The 16,067-nt window shown below is 38.7% G+C and overlaps 1 protein-coding gene across 19 annotated transcripts in view; it reads left to right on the plus strand.

The window, feature by feature from the left end:
• The window catches only part of MICAL3 (microtubule associated monooxygenase, calponin and LIM domain containing 3), a 178,793-nt gene that overhangs the window by 94,147 nt on the left and 68,579 nt on the right, over nt 1–16,067 (plus strand). For 14 of the 19 annotated variants that reach the window (XM_082765521.1, XM_082765508.1, XM_082765510.1 and 11 more), the window contains 7 exons: nt 1,908–1,964; nt 3,858–3,962; nt 6,467–6,574; nt 8,911–9,018; nt 9,690–9,876; nt 12,223–12,302; nt 13,451–13,538. In XM_082765521.1, coding sequence (XP_082621647.1) covers nt 1,908–1,964; nt 3,858–3,962; nt 6,467–6,574; nt 8,911–9,018; nt 9,690–9,876; nt 12,223–12,302; nt 13,451–13,538 — 733 coding nt within the window. The remainder of the gene's footprint in view (nt 1–1,907; nt 1,965–3,857; nt 3,963–6,466; nt 6,575–8,910; nt 9,019–9,689; nt 9,877–12,222; nt 12,303–13,450; nt 13,539–16,067) is intronic. The other 5 variants (XM_082765515.1, XM_082765518.1, XM_082765517.1 and 2 more) reach the window with 2 other exon arrangements.

Consider the following 16,067-nt stretch of genomic DNA (forward strand, 5'->3'; position numbering starts at 1 on the left):
GTTGTTGTTGTGGCCTGCACATGTCCAGTTTGGTGCCCCACATCCAGGCCTTTGTCTCAAGGGTTTGTGTTCAGTCTGTCTGAGTTTGCATTTGGAGTTGTTCTGAACACAGTGTATACATGTGAATCAGATGTGTGTACACATGTATATATTGTCCTTCTAGTTACATATTACCTGAAATATTTAAATATCTGTGTCTTATTTGTTATACATGGTCATCCTGCTTCTTTGAGTTGTCTGTCTTTATTTTTGTTCCATTTTCCTACTGCAGTAATAAATTCTCCTTCCGCATCAGCCCTTAACTAATCTTTAGCTGATAAAAAGGCAGCTACAGTTCCTTAGACCCAAAAAGATTTCCCCAAAGGTGGAAAACGTTTCTTTGCTGAGCACTTGTTTTCCTATAAACTCTACTTTTAGCAGAATAGAAAAGGGACATTCTTGAACATATTGTTTGACTTGTCTTACTGCTGTGGTGTCTCAGAGTACAGTTACATGTTACATTTCATCTGCCCTCACTACAGCCTCTGGACCACACTTCCTCTGCTGCCTCTCCTGTGTCAGATTTGTGCAGACAAGTCAGCTCTGCTTACCAATCTGATTTGAAATTGTTCGAACAAAAAAAGTAGCTTGTTTTCTGGCACACTGTGGACAGCATGGTGCAAGGAAGGATTCAGGAATGCACATCTGGGTCGAATAGGTGAGGAACGCCCTTCTCATTAGCAAAACCCACATCTAAACTGAGTCAACTATAATGAGAAATTGTATCATCACAGAATGGAAGGGACTTCTAGAGTTCATCTGGTCCATCCCCTCTGCTCAAGCAGGTTCACCCAGAGCACATTGCACAGGATGGCATCCAAGCAGATTTTGAATGTCTCCAGAGTAGGAGACTCCACAGCCTCTGGGCAACCTGACCCAGTGCTCTGTCACCCTCACAGTGAAGAAGTGCCCCCTCATATTGAGCCGGAACCTCCTTTGCTTGAGTTTGTGTCCACGGCCACTTGTCCTGTGGCTGGGCACCAGACGCTGTGATAGCTAGCAGCCTTCCTCTCATCAAGATCCTTTGAAGATTTTCCCCGAGCTTATGACAAACTAAGTTAAATGTTGAGACTTATTTTTCAATCTATGGTGTGGTAATCACTTTCCATATTTAAAAAATGGGCTTTCAGTTACTGAGGACCCTTTAGCTCTGTGTTTTCCCTCCCTGTCTCCTCCAAGTATTTTGTTTGTTTGTCCTGTGACTCTCTCTTGCTTGCCTAGTTCAGTCATGAGAACTGACTGCTGCTGGGTCCAAACATACTTAGACCATTTTCTAGCTTGTGTCCTGTAGGAAACATTTTTGTTCAAATTAAAAAAAAAAATAAAAAGGCATTGTCCACTTCCTCCTTTTAACTCAGAGGAATTTTACCTCCTGTGCTGCGTAAGTAATCTGTTAGGGCCAGTTGAGGGACTGCCTTTGGAGATGTTTTTTCTTCCTTATTCTTTTTCTGAATTGTCTTGGCCCACACCACATAGCAAGTCAAATGGATCTGTGTGCTTGTTACACTGATGTCTTTTAAAAACTCTGCACTTCTAATGCATTCATTCTGCCAATTCCTTTAAACTTTCTATTTCTTTCCTTTGATCTAACATCACAGCAGATGTTGAGTGTCTTCTCATCTTTATAGTACTAATTTTATTACACTGTGGTTAACAGATTTAATATGAATCTATATGAACTTTTTTTAATATCTTCCCTACAGGAACCAAGTCATTACTGCCAGTTTTAAAATATTCTTCTCAGTAAATTGTTTTTCTATCGTTATGACTTCTTTTCTGCCTACATGTTAAGAAAAATCTAATTCAGTCTGTTTTGACTAGGAAGTTGGTCTGTGATTGTTACTAAGCTCATAATTTGTTGCCTGCAGAGAAACAGGGAACCTGGTGCTGACTATCTTGGGGAGCAGAGTCCCAGACAAGGAAGGGTAAAGAGCATGAACAATGGCATGGATGCTGATGACACAGCTGTGTGCAATACAGGGAGCAAACGTACTGAGTAGTGAAGCACTTATCCTAATGCTACTGTTAACACGCTGAAACTGCTGAGAGTCAGGAGCAGTCAACTATTTCTGCGTGATGCCCACACAAACGCATAACAAGCCTTCATCAACAGTTTGCTGTATGCTTGTATTTTGCCATAGATTTGGCACTTAAGCTCTTCCTATTCTCCTTTTTCTCTTACACCTCTTTTTGAAGTGTGCTGTGGCTGTAGCAGAACAAGAAGAGTTATGTTTTGTGCTAGTTCATGCGAACATGGTTGCATTGTGTTCACTGCTTGCTTTCTGGATGGTTAAACAACTGGCATTCCACCCTGCCTCCTACAGGCCAAAGTAAAAGGAAAAATGATGAGGCATTATTTAGTATAGAGGGTTGAAGCCTTCTTAACAATTAAATATTCAACAGCCTGTCTCAATGATTCAGTGTTATCCAGAAGCATGGGAAAAGGAAAGATAGGCACTCAAAAGAATTGGATGATTTGAACTCATATTGACAAATTAATTGACATTCCAGTAAAGGCTTTTAATGAATTAAGTCATAAATGGTAGCCAGCTGTAAAACTGTTGTAACTTCAAAAATGTGTTCTACACAAAAGACACTTGTGGGCTGAGTGTTTTCTGACAGGCATTAGAAAATGAATAAGCATGTGTCTGCAGTGACACAGAAGCCCACAGCTTTATAATAGGCCCTAGTTTTAGTGAAAATGATCTAGTAGGAAGGAGTAGGTGGAACTGAGAGCAGCTGAAAATAGAGAGTATTATTAATGTGTTTGAATGGGAAAAGTGTTTCTCATTGATTGGGTGTGAACCCAATTTTCTGTTCTGCTTTGGAGAACAGCTAACAGTATGTAGCAGCACTTGAGCTTTCTTGAGAGATTAAGCCTGAGGTTTCTTCACACACACAGTTGTAGTTCCTGGTGCATTTACTTTTGAACACTACAAACAAATTAGCTGAATGCTGTATGATGTTGCAAGTGATAGTGTCCTGTACAGCAGGCCAAAAGTCAGGCCTTTGTTCCATGTCACTATGTGCAACACACAACAGTTCAGCAGGATTGATATGAAAGACCAGAATAGCAGAGGTGTCAGATATAGTGCCTGGGGTGTGTTGACATGATGGTGCAGTAAGAACAAGTAGGACAGAAGTTGCAGAAGTAAAATCAGCAACTTCTGTGCTAGTTTGATTTTGCTTCAACCAGCCAGTCTCATTAAACATCCTCTCTTTTATAAGCACAGCATTCTCTTCATATACAAGCATCTTTAAAGAGTTTATTTAATTCTTTATGAACACTGGAATATATTGTCCTAAAAATGTGTATTTCTGTTCAGAAAATCTGAGAAACACAAATATGTGCAGGTGTAGATGTGTAAAGGAAATCCTCGACAAACAAGCACTAGGGTGAAATAAATTGGTGAACAAGTTCCGTTGTGCATGATAAAGCCACATCTTGATGAAGAGTGTTTTTTTGTTTGTTTTGTTTTGGGTTTGGGATTTGTTTGGTTGGGTTTTGTTTTTGTTTGGATGGCAATGCCAGAGAGAGGCTACGTGCTTGTTTGGTTTTGGCTGCAGCTGTCCTAGGTGGGAAAGTTGTGAATAATGTCTAATTCAGCTGATTTTGTCTTAGCCTGGAGTGTCAAAATTTAGCTCTTCATTAGAACATTAATGCAGTACACAGTGGAAATGAAAACAGTCTTTGGTAGGGAGCTTCTTACTGCTCTGCATGTGAATTTCCTACCTTGTGTCTGGCATTTTGTTGTCTTTTCCTTTGGGGGATTTTTTTTCTGGTTTGTTTACTTCTTCCCTCCTTCCTTATCTCACAGAGATCTCCTCGTTTTTTTTCTGATGACCAAGTGCCTGAGAATGTTGAACAAAGGGCATGTCAGCTGGCTGCCCTCCTGGAGTCCAGGCCTGCTGTGAGGCATCAGGTGACTACAGCCCTGCCTATCTGGCGTCCTGCATCAGGGGGTGATTCTGGGTACCACTGGCATCTGTGCTCAGAGGGGTGGAAAAATTCACCAGAATACAGGGACCATTGCCTGTACACAATCACATGGCTAAAAAGAAAAGATCACGCTCATTTTGGGTAGTATTTTTTATCATGCTTGCTGGTTTTTAACTCTTTCCTTGAGGAATGAGAATGTTTGTTTCACAAAATAGTATAAATAATAAGGTAAAAAACCAGCCTGCAAGCTTCAGAGTGCATGCTGAAAAGCAGCTGGACCATGGATCAAGTCTTCTCACAGTGGTAATTTACCAGTCAGTTGCTCACCAGATATACTTGCTTCTGGAAGCAAGAACACGTGCATTTTCCAAGCATAACTGCTGGCTCTGAAGTACTACTTCTCCGTCCATATTTCCTGTGTACTTATTTCCAGCAACAGAGTTGGCAGCTTGTGCAGATTTTCTTTGATTCTACTGTACACTTTTGGTTTGGTTTTGTGTTTAATTCTTTCCTGTTTGTCTTCTCTGGCATAGGGGAGCATGCCAGTTTGAACTGTGCCTTCTTTTGTTTCTTGTTCCTAGCTGTTTTTGGTTACCTTCAACAGCCTTTGGCAATCTGGAGAGTGCCTTTGGAAAACACCATCTAAATAAGTGATTAGTTTTTCAGAATTTATGGTTTTGAGTTAACTATCCAAAACCAAGCTGTCTTCTTGAGCGGGAGTATAAATAGTCCCAGAACTTTTGTTGGTGGGCATAACTTTTCCAAGGGATGTCAAAGGAGAATTTATAACAACTAAGTCACTTTAAATTGGTGTTCTTTGGGGATGCAGTCTTTGCTGATTAAAATCAGTGAAGCTGTTCTCCAGGAAGGCAGAATGAACCTTTGGCTGGTTTTGAAATAGGATGTTGGGGACATAGAAGAAACAATGAAGGACGGGGTAAGAAGACTCCTTTAAACATATTATCATCTATTCATTAATGGGTGACACAACTGAAGATCTCAGTCATGATCCAAGGACAGCATGCTCACATGTATTTCATTACTCAGTTGAAGTAGTGATACAGAATTAACATGGGGCCCAAAACATTTACTTCCTACTTTTTGTGTTGCTCTCTAGTACGTCTAGGCTCTTTTTGAGGATGGAAAAGATTAACAGCATTACACTGCAAGGAAAAAAAAATCTTATTTCTGTATAGTGCAGAATTAAGGATGAGAGAAAATAAAGGGGAGATGTAGAACACAAAGTAGAGGATAGGATAAAGCGGGTCAGGCAGAGAGGAAAAAGAAAACAGATGTTGGAACACTGCAGACAATGATAGATTATGATGTGGGATTTGAGGAAAGAAATCAAGAAAAAGTAGAATAGTAAGAGAGAAAGCCAAGTAAGAAATTTTCAGAAAATCAATTTGGTTAAATGTTGATGATCTTAAGTACAGAAAATTGGTGTATAAAACAAACAGTTACATTTCTGAAATCCCAGCTATTTTACATTTTGCCTAGTAGATTTAATCTTGAAGCTAGCCTATTCTAAATTGCTAGAAATAGCTGTTTTTGTGGGTCAAGCAGCTATATGACATTTAGTTTTCCTTTTTATAACCCAAAGCATAATTTTCTTTTTTAAAATTGAAAGTGGGTCAAATATTTGAAATTTACATATTTTTTTTCTTCCAGACAGAAACTGTGCATTCCTATAAATTGCTACCAGCAGTGTCTGATATGTTTAGCTACCAATTTTTTTTTCCTATTTACATTAAGTAGGTTCTTGGGAGATGGGCATTAATGAACTATAGAGATAATGAGAGAGGCCAATTTTGGGGCTCTTCTGTGAAAAAATGGTTTCAGAAGGATGCACATTCTCACTTTGGGATTTGCTGTTTGCCATTTCATAAGCAAGTCATTGAAACAGCATTGAACAGCAGATTGCATTTTATTGTTTCATTCTTTTTAGCGTGATGTTTCAAATCTGCTGACATTAAATGTTATGTTGGAAACTTGATGCTGATTACTGGCAACACATACAAGTTAATTTCTTTCTCTTCCACCCCTAAGGAGAGCAGGCTTTTGGTTTATATAGTTAAAATATAGAAGAGGTCTCACTTGGCCTGAAATACGATCGTAGTGTCTTGAGCCAGGAATAAAGAATAATGGCAGGTTCGGGAGGAGCAGAGGAAATTGATCTGGGATCTGTGCCAGTGGTTTAGCTGGTTGGGTTATAGGAGGCTGGACATCTGTGGAAGTAGGTAACTGCTTCCAAATGATCCTAAATAACTTAAAACCAAATAAAGGGCAAATTAAGAATAACTTACTCTGGCTCACTAGGGAGAAAAAGACCCTTGTGGGACAACTTGGAAAAAATGTCCAGTTCATCTTCTCTGATAATTACTTTTTTCTTGCTCATGGGAAGAAGGGCCTATTTTTGTTCTCACTTTCTCCTGTTTTTCCTTCATAGTCATGTATGATTGCTTTGATTTTTATTTTATTTTTTAGCCTGAGACTGAACCGTCTCGTCGATTCTTTGTTGACCAGTGGGAGCTCTCCCTTAGCCTCCGTTCTTCTAATCGCCCTTCTTCACCTTCATCTGACTCTCTTCGACAGGTAGCATTAGCTTGAGCATTGCAAGGTGCACTCAGCTGTGTCTGCTTGCCCCACCCTGGTCCCATCACCCAGGGACATACCACAAGAGATGGCTAGGCTGGCACTGCTTCACCTGCAGAATGCAATATCTGTGCATATTCATGCACAAATGAGAAACCAGAGGCAGCCTGTCACATGGCTTGGTTATTGTCAACCCTAAACCAGTTTGAAACTAAGTATATTTAACATGTGGTGCAAATGACAAGGCTTCTGGTACATCCCACTCTCAAATCAGACTTTTGAGCACTAATGATCTAGCTTTGGAGTAAAGCTTTCTTGTTTTGCTTGCTGCTTTTCTTGAGAGTTTGGGCCAAACTACAGACTATGTTTGTGTGTATATGCTTAACGGATTGTATGAAGCACAAAGTACTTTGGCTTTCTGAAAAATCACTGGGAATTTGAACTAGTTGTAGTTGTCATGTGTAAAACAAACAACAGGAACTTGATTTGACCTAAGCTGAAGTGGGTTCAAAGTGTTTCAGAACTTTCTACATCTTGAAGGCATTTGCCCAAGGGAGGAAACACAAAATGTTTCACTGAAAATCCAGTGTTAGGCCAGACGTCATGTATAGTAAAAGAAATATCAGAAACACTGAGCCCAAAATAAAAAATTCAGCAACTAAATTTCTCACACTAATTAATCCATGGTATTGTGAGTTAATATTAGCATAGTCACTGTTCAGGCACAAAACTGTATATGTGTTGGTTGAAATTCAAAGATCCTGAATTAAGGTTGGATGAAGGTTTCAAATCAGAACTTGCTCAGTAGAAATACAGTTTCAGCTAAAAGAAAGTTTCTGTTAAAAGCACACGCTTCCCATGGAAGAGCTCTGTAAGAGCAGTGAGTATAAATTCTTTATCGTCAGAAATAAACCTTCTTTATGACAGTGACACAGGTTAATGAATTAGGACTTTCAGTAATAGCAATGATAATTTCTGATGGCCGAGCACACTGTTTTTAAAACCATTTCTCCCAGAAGTGCCCGTTCTTCGGTATTTTTTTTTTGTGATGCATCCTGCTTTTCTCGTGTCTGAACAGGTGAAGGTTATATACATTTCTAAAAGGCTAATAACCACACTCGTGAAATTTATGCTCTTACTAGTTGTGGGAAATAACTAGTGTGCTTCAGACAAGTTCTACTATGGGTAAAGGGGTTTTTGAGATAAGACTCCAGTCTTTTCCTTCAGCTTACTGTTATACCAGAAGCCAGTGTGTCTCTGCTCTTTCATTTGCTTAGGAGACTCCAGCTAGAAACATTCATAATACTTCTTAGTCTGGAAAAGGAAAATTGCTTGGCGTGCTCCTTGCTGCTCTGAGTCAAATACATGGTGTTTGCAGTGTGATTAAGCTAACACGGATATAACCATATAATTTTCTTAACTATGTAATTACTGCTGATGGCTGAAATTATTTCCTGTGAAGAACACTTCCTCCGCTCCTGCAGTGACTGAACTTGGCTTGCAAACACTCGTTTTGTACTGTGTAAGGTAACAGCCAACCCGCCTAGATTTCTCAGAATGCTGGAGGGGTTTTAGATATCCAAAGTTTTGGAGACAGTCAATATCCATAATGGAGGAAAGCCTAGTCATAAAGCCATGTTCACAGTTGATCAAATGCGTGTTCCAGGTGTACGCAAGTATGGCTTTAATGTGTTGGATGAGGTTCTTGCCTCTTTTTCCCTGTAAACTTCTATGTATTTTTAGCATTGGAAAAAATAGTATTTTTGAATCACTGTGAGTTCATGATTTAAGGATTTCTTCCTGCTCTATGAATGCTCTGTAAACGAGTTCTTTCCAATTGCTAAGCATATAAGTATATTGTGCTGAGCTGTTGCAAATGTGCTAAATATGTTGCAATCAGCATATTACATTAGACTCTGTGACATGTCTTCTAAATGATTTTTGATTGTGATGCCAATTTCACCTGGAATGTAAAATCTTTACCTATATTTGCTTTCATCTTTGAGAAGTGTATACGTTCAGGTTTCCAGGTGTGAAATACCCCACAACCAAAAGTAAGCTCTGCTCTCTTCATCATCTTAGTACTTCTACAGCACATACAGAACGCAAAATGCAAACCTTCTTTTTCATGGTTGCAGTCGATATTGGACTGTTCTAGGGATTACTGATGACACTAGCTTTGCTGTTACTACCTGTCACTTCATATTGTCCACAGTTTTGGCATGATTTCACCTCTCTGCACCTTTTCACCACCTAACCTATTATCTTTTCAGTCATTTTTTAAATTTTTTTTTCTTTTCTCACTTCCCTTTTGTTTCATTCCCTCCATCTGGTAGAAGTACATAAAGATGTACACAGGCGGCGTGAGCTCGTTAGCTGAGCAGATAGCCAATCAGCTTCAAAGGAAAGAGCAACCCAAAACCCTTCTAGACAAGAAGGAACTGGTAAGACGATGCACAGAAGGTGACATGTTTGTGATTAGATGTTCTGTAGATCCAAAGTATTGTGAGTGTCCGGTTGTTAGCACAGCTGATGGAATTTATAGTAGCTTTGTCAAAGACTTCACCTCCCTTTCTCCATCCCCCCTCACTCTTGTCCTGGTTTTCCTTGCAAAATGTTTGAATTTAATCTCAGTGTCTAAGGATTGTGTATAAACAGTTGAGAAACTGCCGGTCACATTTATGAAGATGTTTTTGGTCCACTGGGGCTACTTCAGCATTATTGTTTTCTGGAGGAGATACCAACTTTGATAATGAAGGTCTAAGAACTCCTGTTTGAGGGATTTCTAATGTTTTTGCCTTTCCATCCTATGCCTGCTTCAGTTATTTATTTCAGGGTCGTGTTTAATAGTACTTGTGTTCACTCCTCAATCCAGAGCTTAATTTACTCCTCACATATGTAGGTGTGGTATCCTAGGACTTTCTTCACTGGACTTCAAGGTTAGTTATTGGTGTCCTGGCTAAAACTGATTTGTGTCAAAGAACTGCAGCACCCATGTGTCAAAGAACAGCAGCATCCAGATGCTCCTGTGTCTGCAAAGATGAGGAGAAGATATGACCACACAATCTTGAGAGACTGGACATGCACAAATTTAGTTATGCCTATTTCTGTCTAGGGCTCACTCAAAAAGGAGTTCCCCCAAAACCTGGGAGGCAGCGATGTCTGTTACTTCTGCCACAAGCGAGTCTATGTGATGGAGAGGCTGAGTGCTGAAGGCAAGTTCTTCCACCGCAGTTGCTTCAAGTGTGAATACTGTGCCACCACTCTGCGATTGTCATCTTACGCCTATGATATTGAAGATGGTAAGAGAAATTGCATTTTTGTCAGAATTCTTTTAACCATCTTGGAAGTTTGGTGAGTTAGGGAAGGGAGTAACTTCAGTTCCAAAGACTCTTAGACTGTTGAAACTACATGGATGGATTTACCTAAGAATATAATCAGATATACCTAACCAGAAACCAGAACAATATGTCAGGAGATCTAACACATTTTGTCATCCAGAAATTGTGCATGTTGAAAATAATGATTTGAAATCACACATCACTTGTGAAAAGTAACTTTTGTCAAAGAATAGCAATGTGTTGCATTTGTTGCTTGAACAGGAATTAACAGAAATTTCATATTTTCTGAAGAAAGAATGAAGTAGAAAGTGTCTTAGAGAAACCTTTATGTATATCAACAATAGTGTTTCACAGCTGTCGTTTATCTTTACTCCTATCTCAATAGGAAAACATGTACAAAACGATGGAAAGGATTCTATACCACAAATGATTGAGTATAAACCAAAATAAGTGTAAAAAAGTTCTAGAACTAATCCTTTCCCACATTCATTGAAGCTAAGATGAAGTAAAAATTTCAGTAAGCTGCATGCCATGTAATGGAACTCCAGAATATTCCATGTAGACTGAAAAGTTATAAAATTGATAGAAATCTTCTGTGGGTAACTGGAATATTTTTTTTGAAGATATTGGGTAGGATAATGCCCATGGAAACATCAGCTAGGCATAAGGAGCAAAAAAGAACCAAAATAATGTATCTATTAATGATGAATTATATAACTGCCTTCAGTAATGGACTTGCTCTGTCACGAAGGATTGAAGAATCAAACCAGTCTCCAAGTAAGACATAGAAAACGCATTATTCCCTGGCCAGAAGGTCAGCAGACTTGACTTACGAGTTTAAAGGGGCCAACGATGATTTTGAAGTCAACGTGTAAAAGTAACAGCTTCATCAGTAATCAGAGTTGGGACAAAACATTTTTTTAAGCACTGCTGTTATGTAGTGCATTCAGAAGTAATGGAGTACTGGATTAAATGTTTAGCAATAACAGACTGAGCTCTTCTGTCAGCTCTATGGGCTGAAACAGTTTTTGCCACCAGATTTAGTGATGCCCTCTGCCAACAAACTTAGCTATGGCCAGATAGTTTCAATGAAGCAAACAGAAAGCTTGGAGTTTCAGCATTGATTCTGAAATGATAACTTAACATGCTTAAGTTTCATATACATATGTATATGAAGAATACATGTCCAAACAGAAATATGTGGTATCCTATCCAGTCCAATTGTTGTGAAAATCCAGCTCATATTTCAATCTGAGTTTTCTTTGAGAGAAAAATAACAAGGTATGTGCACATAGCTGTTATTCATCTAGTTCTTTTCACTGAAGAACATTCAAAGTCTGAGAATTTTTATATTCTGCCTTTCTGTTGTTTCTCTTTTCAGACATTTCCCCCTGAAACAAATTGAATAAGCAGTTTCTGAAAGAGTCAATATTAACAAATATTTATTTAAACATAGACTTCTCGAAAGATAGCATTTTCCATTTTTCTGTCATAAAAAAAATAAATAATAATCATTAGAAATTACTGTGCTAATACCAGTTCAGAGAAAGTGGGGGAAACAGTGAAAGTCAAAGTATTGAATTGAAATGCATTAGTGAAGTTGTAGGAGTAGGAGGTCACAGCAGAAGGGGATGCTGTGAGCTGCAGACATTGAGCAGGATACAGTAACAAAGGCAGACTGGCAGATAGCTGTGCTAGCACTTTGCTCCTATTGTTATTATTTGCACTGGAGTATCACTGGTGCTGCTTTGGCTTCCTGATAGCGTTCAGATAATGGTGAAAACCTATTCAGGCTTCTGGGGTGTTACTAAATCAGTAGTGTCACAAAAGGTTTGTGAAAATGAATTGTTGCTTGATTGTCCTTTCCACAAGTAGCCACCGTGCATTTTCAGAGATGGCTCTTTGGGAGTTAACACCATCCTCTCCCACTTTCCTCTGCTCGTTGTATTCATTCTTGCTTTTTCCAAAAGTGCTTCTGCCAGCTTTTCATGTGATGATTTCTTTGTTCCCCACACACAGCCGCATTGTTAGCATGTGATACCACACAAGCCTCACAGCTTTGCTTTGGTGTTTGATAGGATATTAAGCTAAATGGCTGTCAGGCACCCAATAGAAAGGAGGCTAACAAGCTAGCTAGAGGAGGGCTAGAGTTAAAACTTCAGATAGAGTTTGTCTCCATGCGTACTGATTAAACTAGATGAAGCAAAGGGAAAGGCAACAGGAAATAAGTTGCAGTGAGATAGACATTTATATTGTGTTAAGCTGCTTTGTTTTCATTGTCGACCATCATTTGTATTCTATCTGCAGGTAAATTCTACTGTAAGCCTCACTACTGTTACCGACTTTCCGGGTATGCTCAAAGGAAGAGGCCAGCAGTGTCAGGAAAGGTAACTCATTATTTTCATCTAAAATGTCAAGTTCATAGGTTTTGATTCTTAACATTGAAAAAGTAAATGTTATTTTCTATTATCCAGAAGGTAGAAAAATTCAAAATGCATCAAGTTGTTTTGTTATGTCACGATGTCTTGAAGTTCTATAAGTTTTACTTAAAAACAGTTTCTGTAATTATCACTTCTCTTTTCATTATTATTATAAAATAACATACTGTTCCATTCAGAATAGTATTTTGATCTGTTTTCTTGTTAAACAGAAATGCTTATTCAGTTCACTTAGAGACTAGAGGAATTCTGTTACTGGTTTTATTTTTCCTTAAGATGAAACATATTATTTGCATTTTCTCTAAAACATGAAGTTCTGACCCATCTGTATGGGCTTTAAAAAAGACCTTTGGTCTTTTTTGAGTGTTTGCTATCTGTTAGTGGGAATCTGTATGGAAAGAAAGGATATCCTTTCTACTACACAACTGTAATGGAAGCATTTGTGCTTTAAACATAGGACCAAGACCTACTGTGTATTACAGAAAACTGTCCCTGCTTTTATCTGTACAATGCAAGGCATGTTAATTTGTCTCTTCAATTCACTTTTCAGTATTTTTGTGGTACTCTGTGTGAGCAAGAGTGAGCAAACTACATGGTAGTCTCTTTGCATTCAAGTTCTGCTAAGCTTCCATGACACAACCTATCTTTCTCCCATGAGATTATATTTAACCTCTATGGTGGTGATAGCTGTTGTCTTTCTGCCTGTTTCTTGTTTGTTTTTGTTTTGTTTTTTTTTTTAGTACATGCTAACTTTTGGGATTTATCCCAAAATTTGTGCCATACTTTATACCAAAAAGAAAGACCAAAAGTGAAACTTGTATTAAATTCCAGATAAGCAGACTTCAGGAATCTTAATGCTTTGGCTTTCTTGCATATCCAGCTTGTTTTGGGGGGCTTAAATAAAGCAATGTATTGAGAGGGAATGTATTTTGTTCAGACCTTGCCTTATGTGACTATTAAAGGGTATTTTAGTTGCAAGAGGCATGTCTTCCTAGTTCAGTGTTTTCAATACATATAGCTTCATATGAAAAAAGAGCATTTTGGATGTACTTCCAATTTTAATATGAATTTAATCCTCCCCTCCCCAATTCTTACAGGACACCAAAGGACCTCTGCAGGACGCTATGGCAAGCGATGGAAGTGGACGGGCAAATTCCATCTCCGCCTCAGCAGAGAGGGCCCCAGGTAGCTCCGCTTCCTTCTTTAGCAGGGTGGTGCAGTACTCTCTCGTCTTCTTTGACAGAGTTAGGGTGGCAAGCCAGCGCCTGCAAAGCACAGTTTCCTCGATTGGGCACCAGGTAGCCCAGAACCCTTTGGACTCCTTTTTCATGTGTCAGCTGATGGCTTTTGGGGTTCCCTTTCTCTATGTCCAGTCAGAAGTTCTTGTGCAGATCTTAGGGGAATTCTGTGGGCAGTCTGCTGACCAGTAAGATTTAATGTGACCCAACTTAAAAAGCTGTATAACTTGTGTGATTTTTGGGGTGCCATGTGAATTTTGTGCATTATGTGAAAGTCTCAATATATTATTATTTTGCATTGTGGCTTCAAGAGCCTAGATTTTCAGTCCTTTCGAGGACATTATCTGAAATAGTTCCAGGAAAACACAGATGCACGGTTAGGGGTCTCCTCTGAGTGGGCCCAGATGAAGAGGCTTTGTCTGTAATGTATGTATCTTGATGTTAGTCAAGTTAAAAGTTTTTCTGATACACTGGAATGACTTGCAAACTGGATTTCTGTGTTTGCCTGAAATCTGGGAGTGGTTTCTCATTCTCCCAAGCTTTTCTTCATTAATCTGGTACTTGAATGGGGAAGATCCCATTATCTTGGGACGGTGTCTCCTTTGGAACTCTGGGTATCTGTGACAGCTAATGGGATTGGATTCCTTAAACTTCTTGAGTTTTGTGGTGCTGGCAGGTCATGGTGCTCTTCCCTTACTGCCAGAATCTGTGCTGCTCCTGGCCACGGCTTTGGAAATGGGGTAGTGAATGTGTGTGTCTTACTGTGAAGTATTTTTGCCTTTTAACTTAAAATTCTAATTCCTTCTAACATGGGAGAAGTGTCTCTGCTACAAATGCTCGTTCACCCAGCCCCTAAATGTTTATTTAGTCATGTAAGAAAGAGATTTGGTTTCTAGTATTGGTTCTAGAATACTATGGAAAAACTAAATCAGATGCTCTTAGGGGGAGAACACCTTTCTAGCAAAACTTTGAGAAAAGAATGTTTTCACAGTGCTAGTTGAGAAAAGATCTTAAAAACATACAGGCGGACAAAAATCATGCTTATGTTTAACTTTAAGTATTATTCTTAGAAGCATTTCTAAGATGGAAACTGAATGCAGTCAGACTGAAATTCATTCTTACTGCGTGCCGTTGATTCTTCAAGTAGTTACTTTCACTCTTTCCTCTGTCATTGGTGTGGAATTTCCATAGGGCAAATGGAGGAAAGAGAAGGCATTGTGAAAAATGACATTTGCAAAATGCCTTGGACAGATGGGATAACTACTCCATTTTTTGTACTATTGGCTAGACAATTAAAATTGTTTTCTCTAAAGGTGAAGAGGTTTTTTTTTTTTTAATATATTTTTATTTTTATGTGGAGCATATTCTTTAAGATATATGGAAAAGATATTTCTTGGAGCTATTATTCATAGAGTATCTCATGAGAATAAGGCAGCTTAATGGGATAAAGCTACTGGTGATGAAAAGTAGAAAAAAAAAATTTAACTGTATATCAATTAGTTTTTCAATACAATTGCTGTCAAAGTCTCCCTCTGATTTAGTCCTTCCAACTGATCAAATTTAATTACATTTATAAGTGAGCCTTCAGTGAATAGCATCTGAGTGATCACTAAGTAGGACAAACAATAGGCCGTGGTTTGCTGTACACTGATCAGATATTTCCATCTCTTCTTATGTAGTAGTGGTACAGGTGGCAGCTGTGGTGGCACAATTACAAGAACGGTAATATTTCCAGAGAAGTAAAATAGAACAGACACTGTTTTATCAAACAGCAAAACTTGAAATCTAGGGCTCCTGTTTGCTTGCTGCTATTCTAAAGCAGTTCCTGACTGTAGCATCATTTTTAATCTTCTGGAGCTTTTAAAGCTTTGTCTTTTGTAGTGCACAAAGTCCAATAGGGCATACTCAGCTGGATGAAGCTAGCTCATCTTTAAAGCAGTGTAATATTTTGCATTCGTGTGTGCATGACAGAAATACCTTTAATGGTAGAAGAGTGAGCTCTGGCTCTGCTGTTCTCCCACTTTCTGCTAGAAAATTGCCATTTGTAGCTGAGATTTAGTTTTCTTTGTGAAGCAGGTTCCAAGTGTATTTTAAAATTTCTGGCTCAGCAAGGATTAAGAACCAGGAGGAGGCTAAGTGCAATGTATTTTAAAAGCAAGGTACAGTGTCACTAAAGGCAGGTCAGTTCTCCGTTAATCAGTTTAACGGTCATGTCCTGTAGGTACTTATCTTTAGCTCAAGTTCTTGCTGGATAGGCCAGGAAACTGGAAATGTGTTTACAATTCTGTATGGCTTGGGAAAAAAAAAAGAAAAAAAAGTGAAAAAACACCTCAACTTTTGAATTACAAAGCTTCATGGATACAGTGGAAGAATATGGTACTATCTCTGAGTAATCAAAGGGAATCTGTAAGATCACATCTCTATATCTCTAGTCCTGACTTCAAACTATGTGTGCATAAGCTTTCCTGAAATTTAT

Source organism: Aythya marila (assembly GCF_965140915.1).
Source record: "Aythya marila genome assembly, chromosome: 1".
NCBI lineage: Eukaryota > Metazoa > Chordata > Aves > Anseriformes > Anatidae > Aythya > Aythya marila.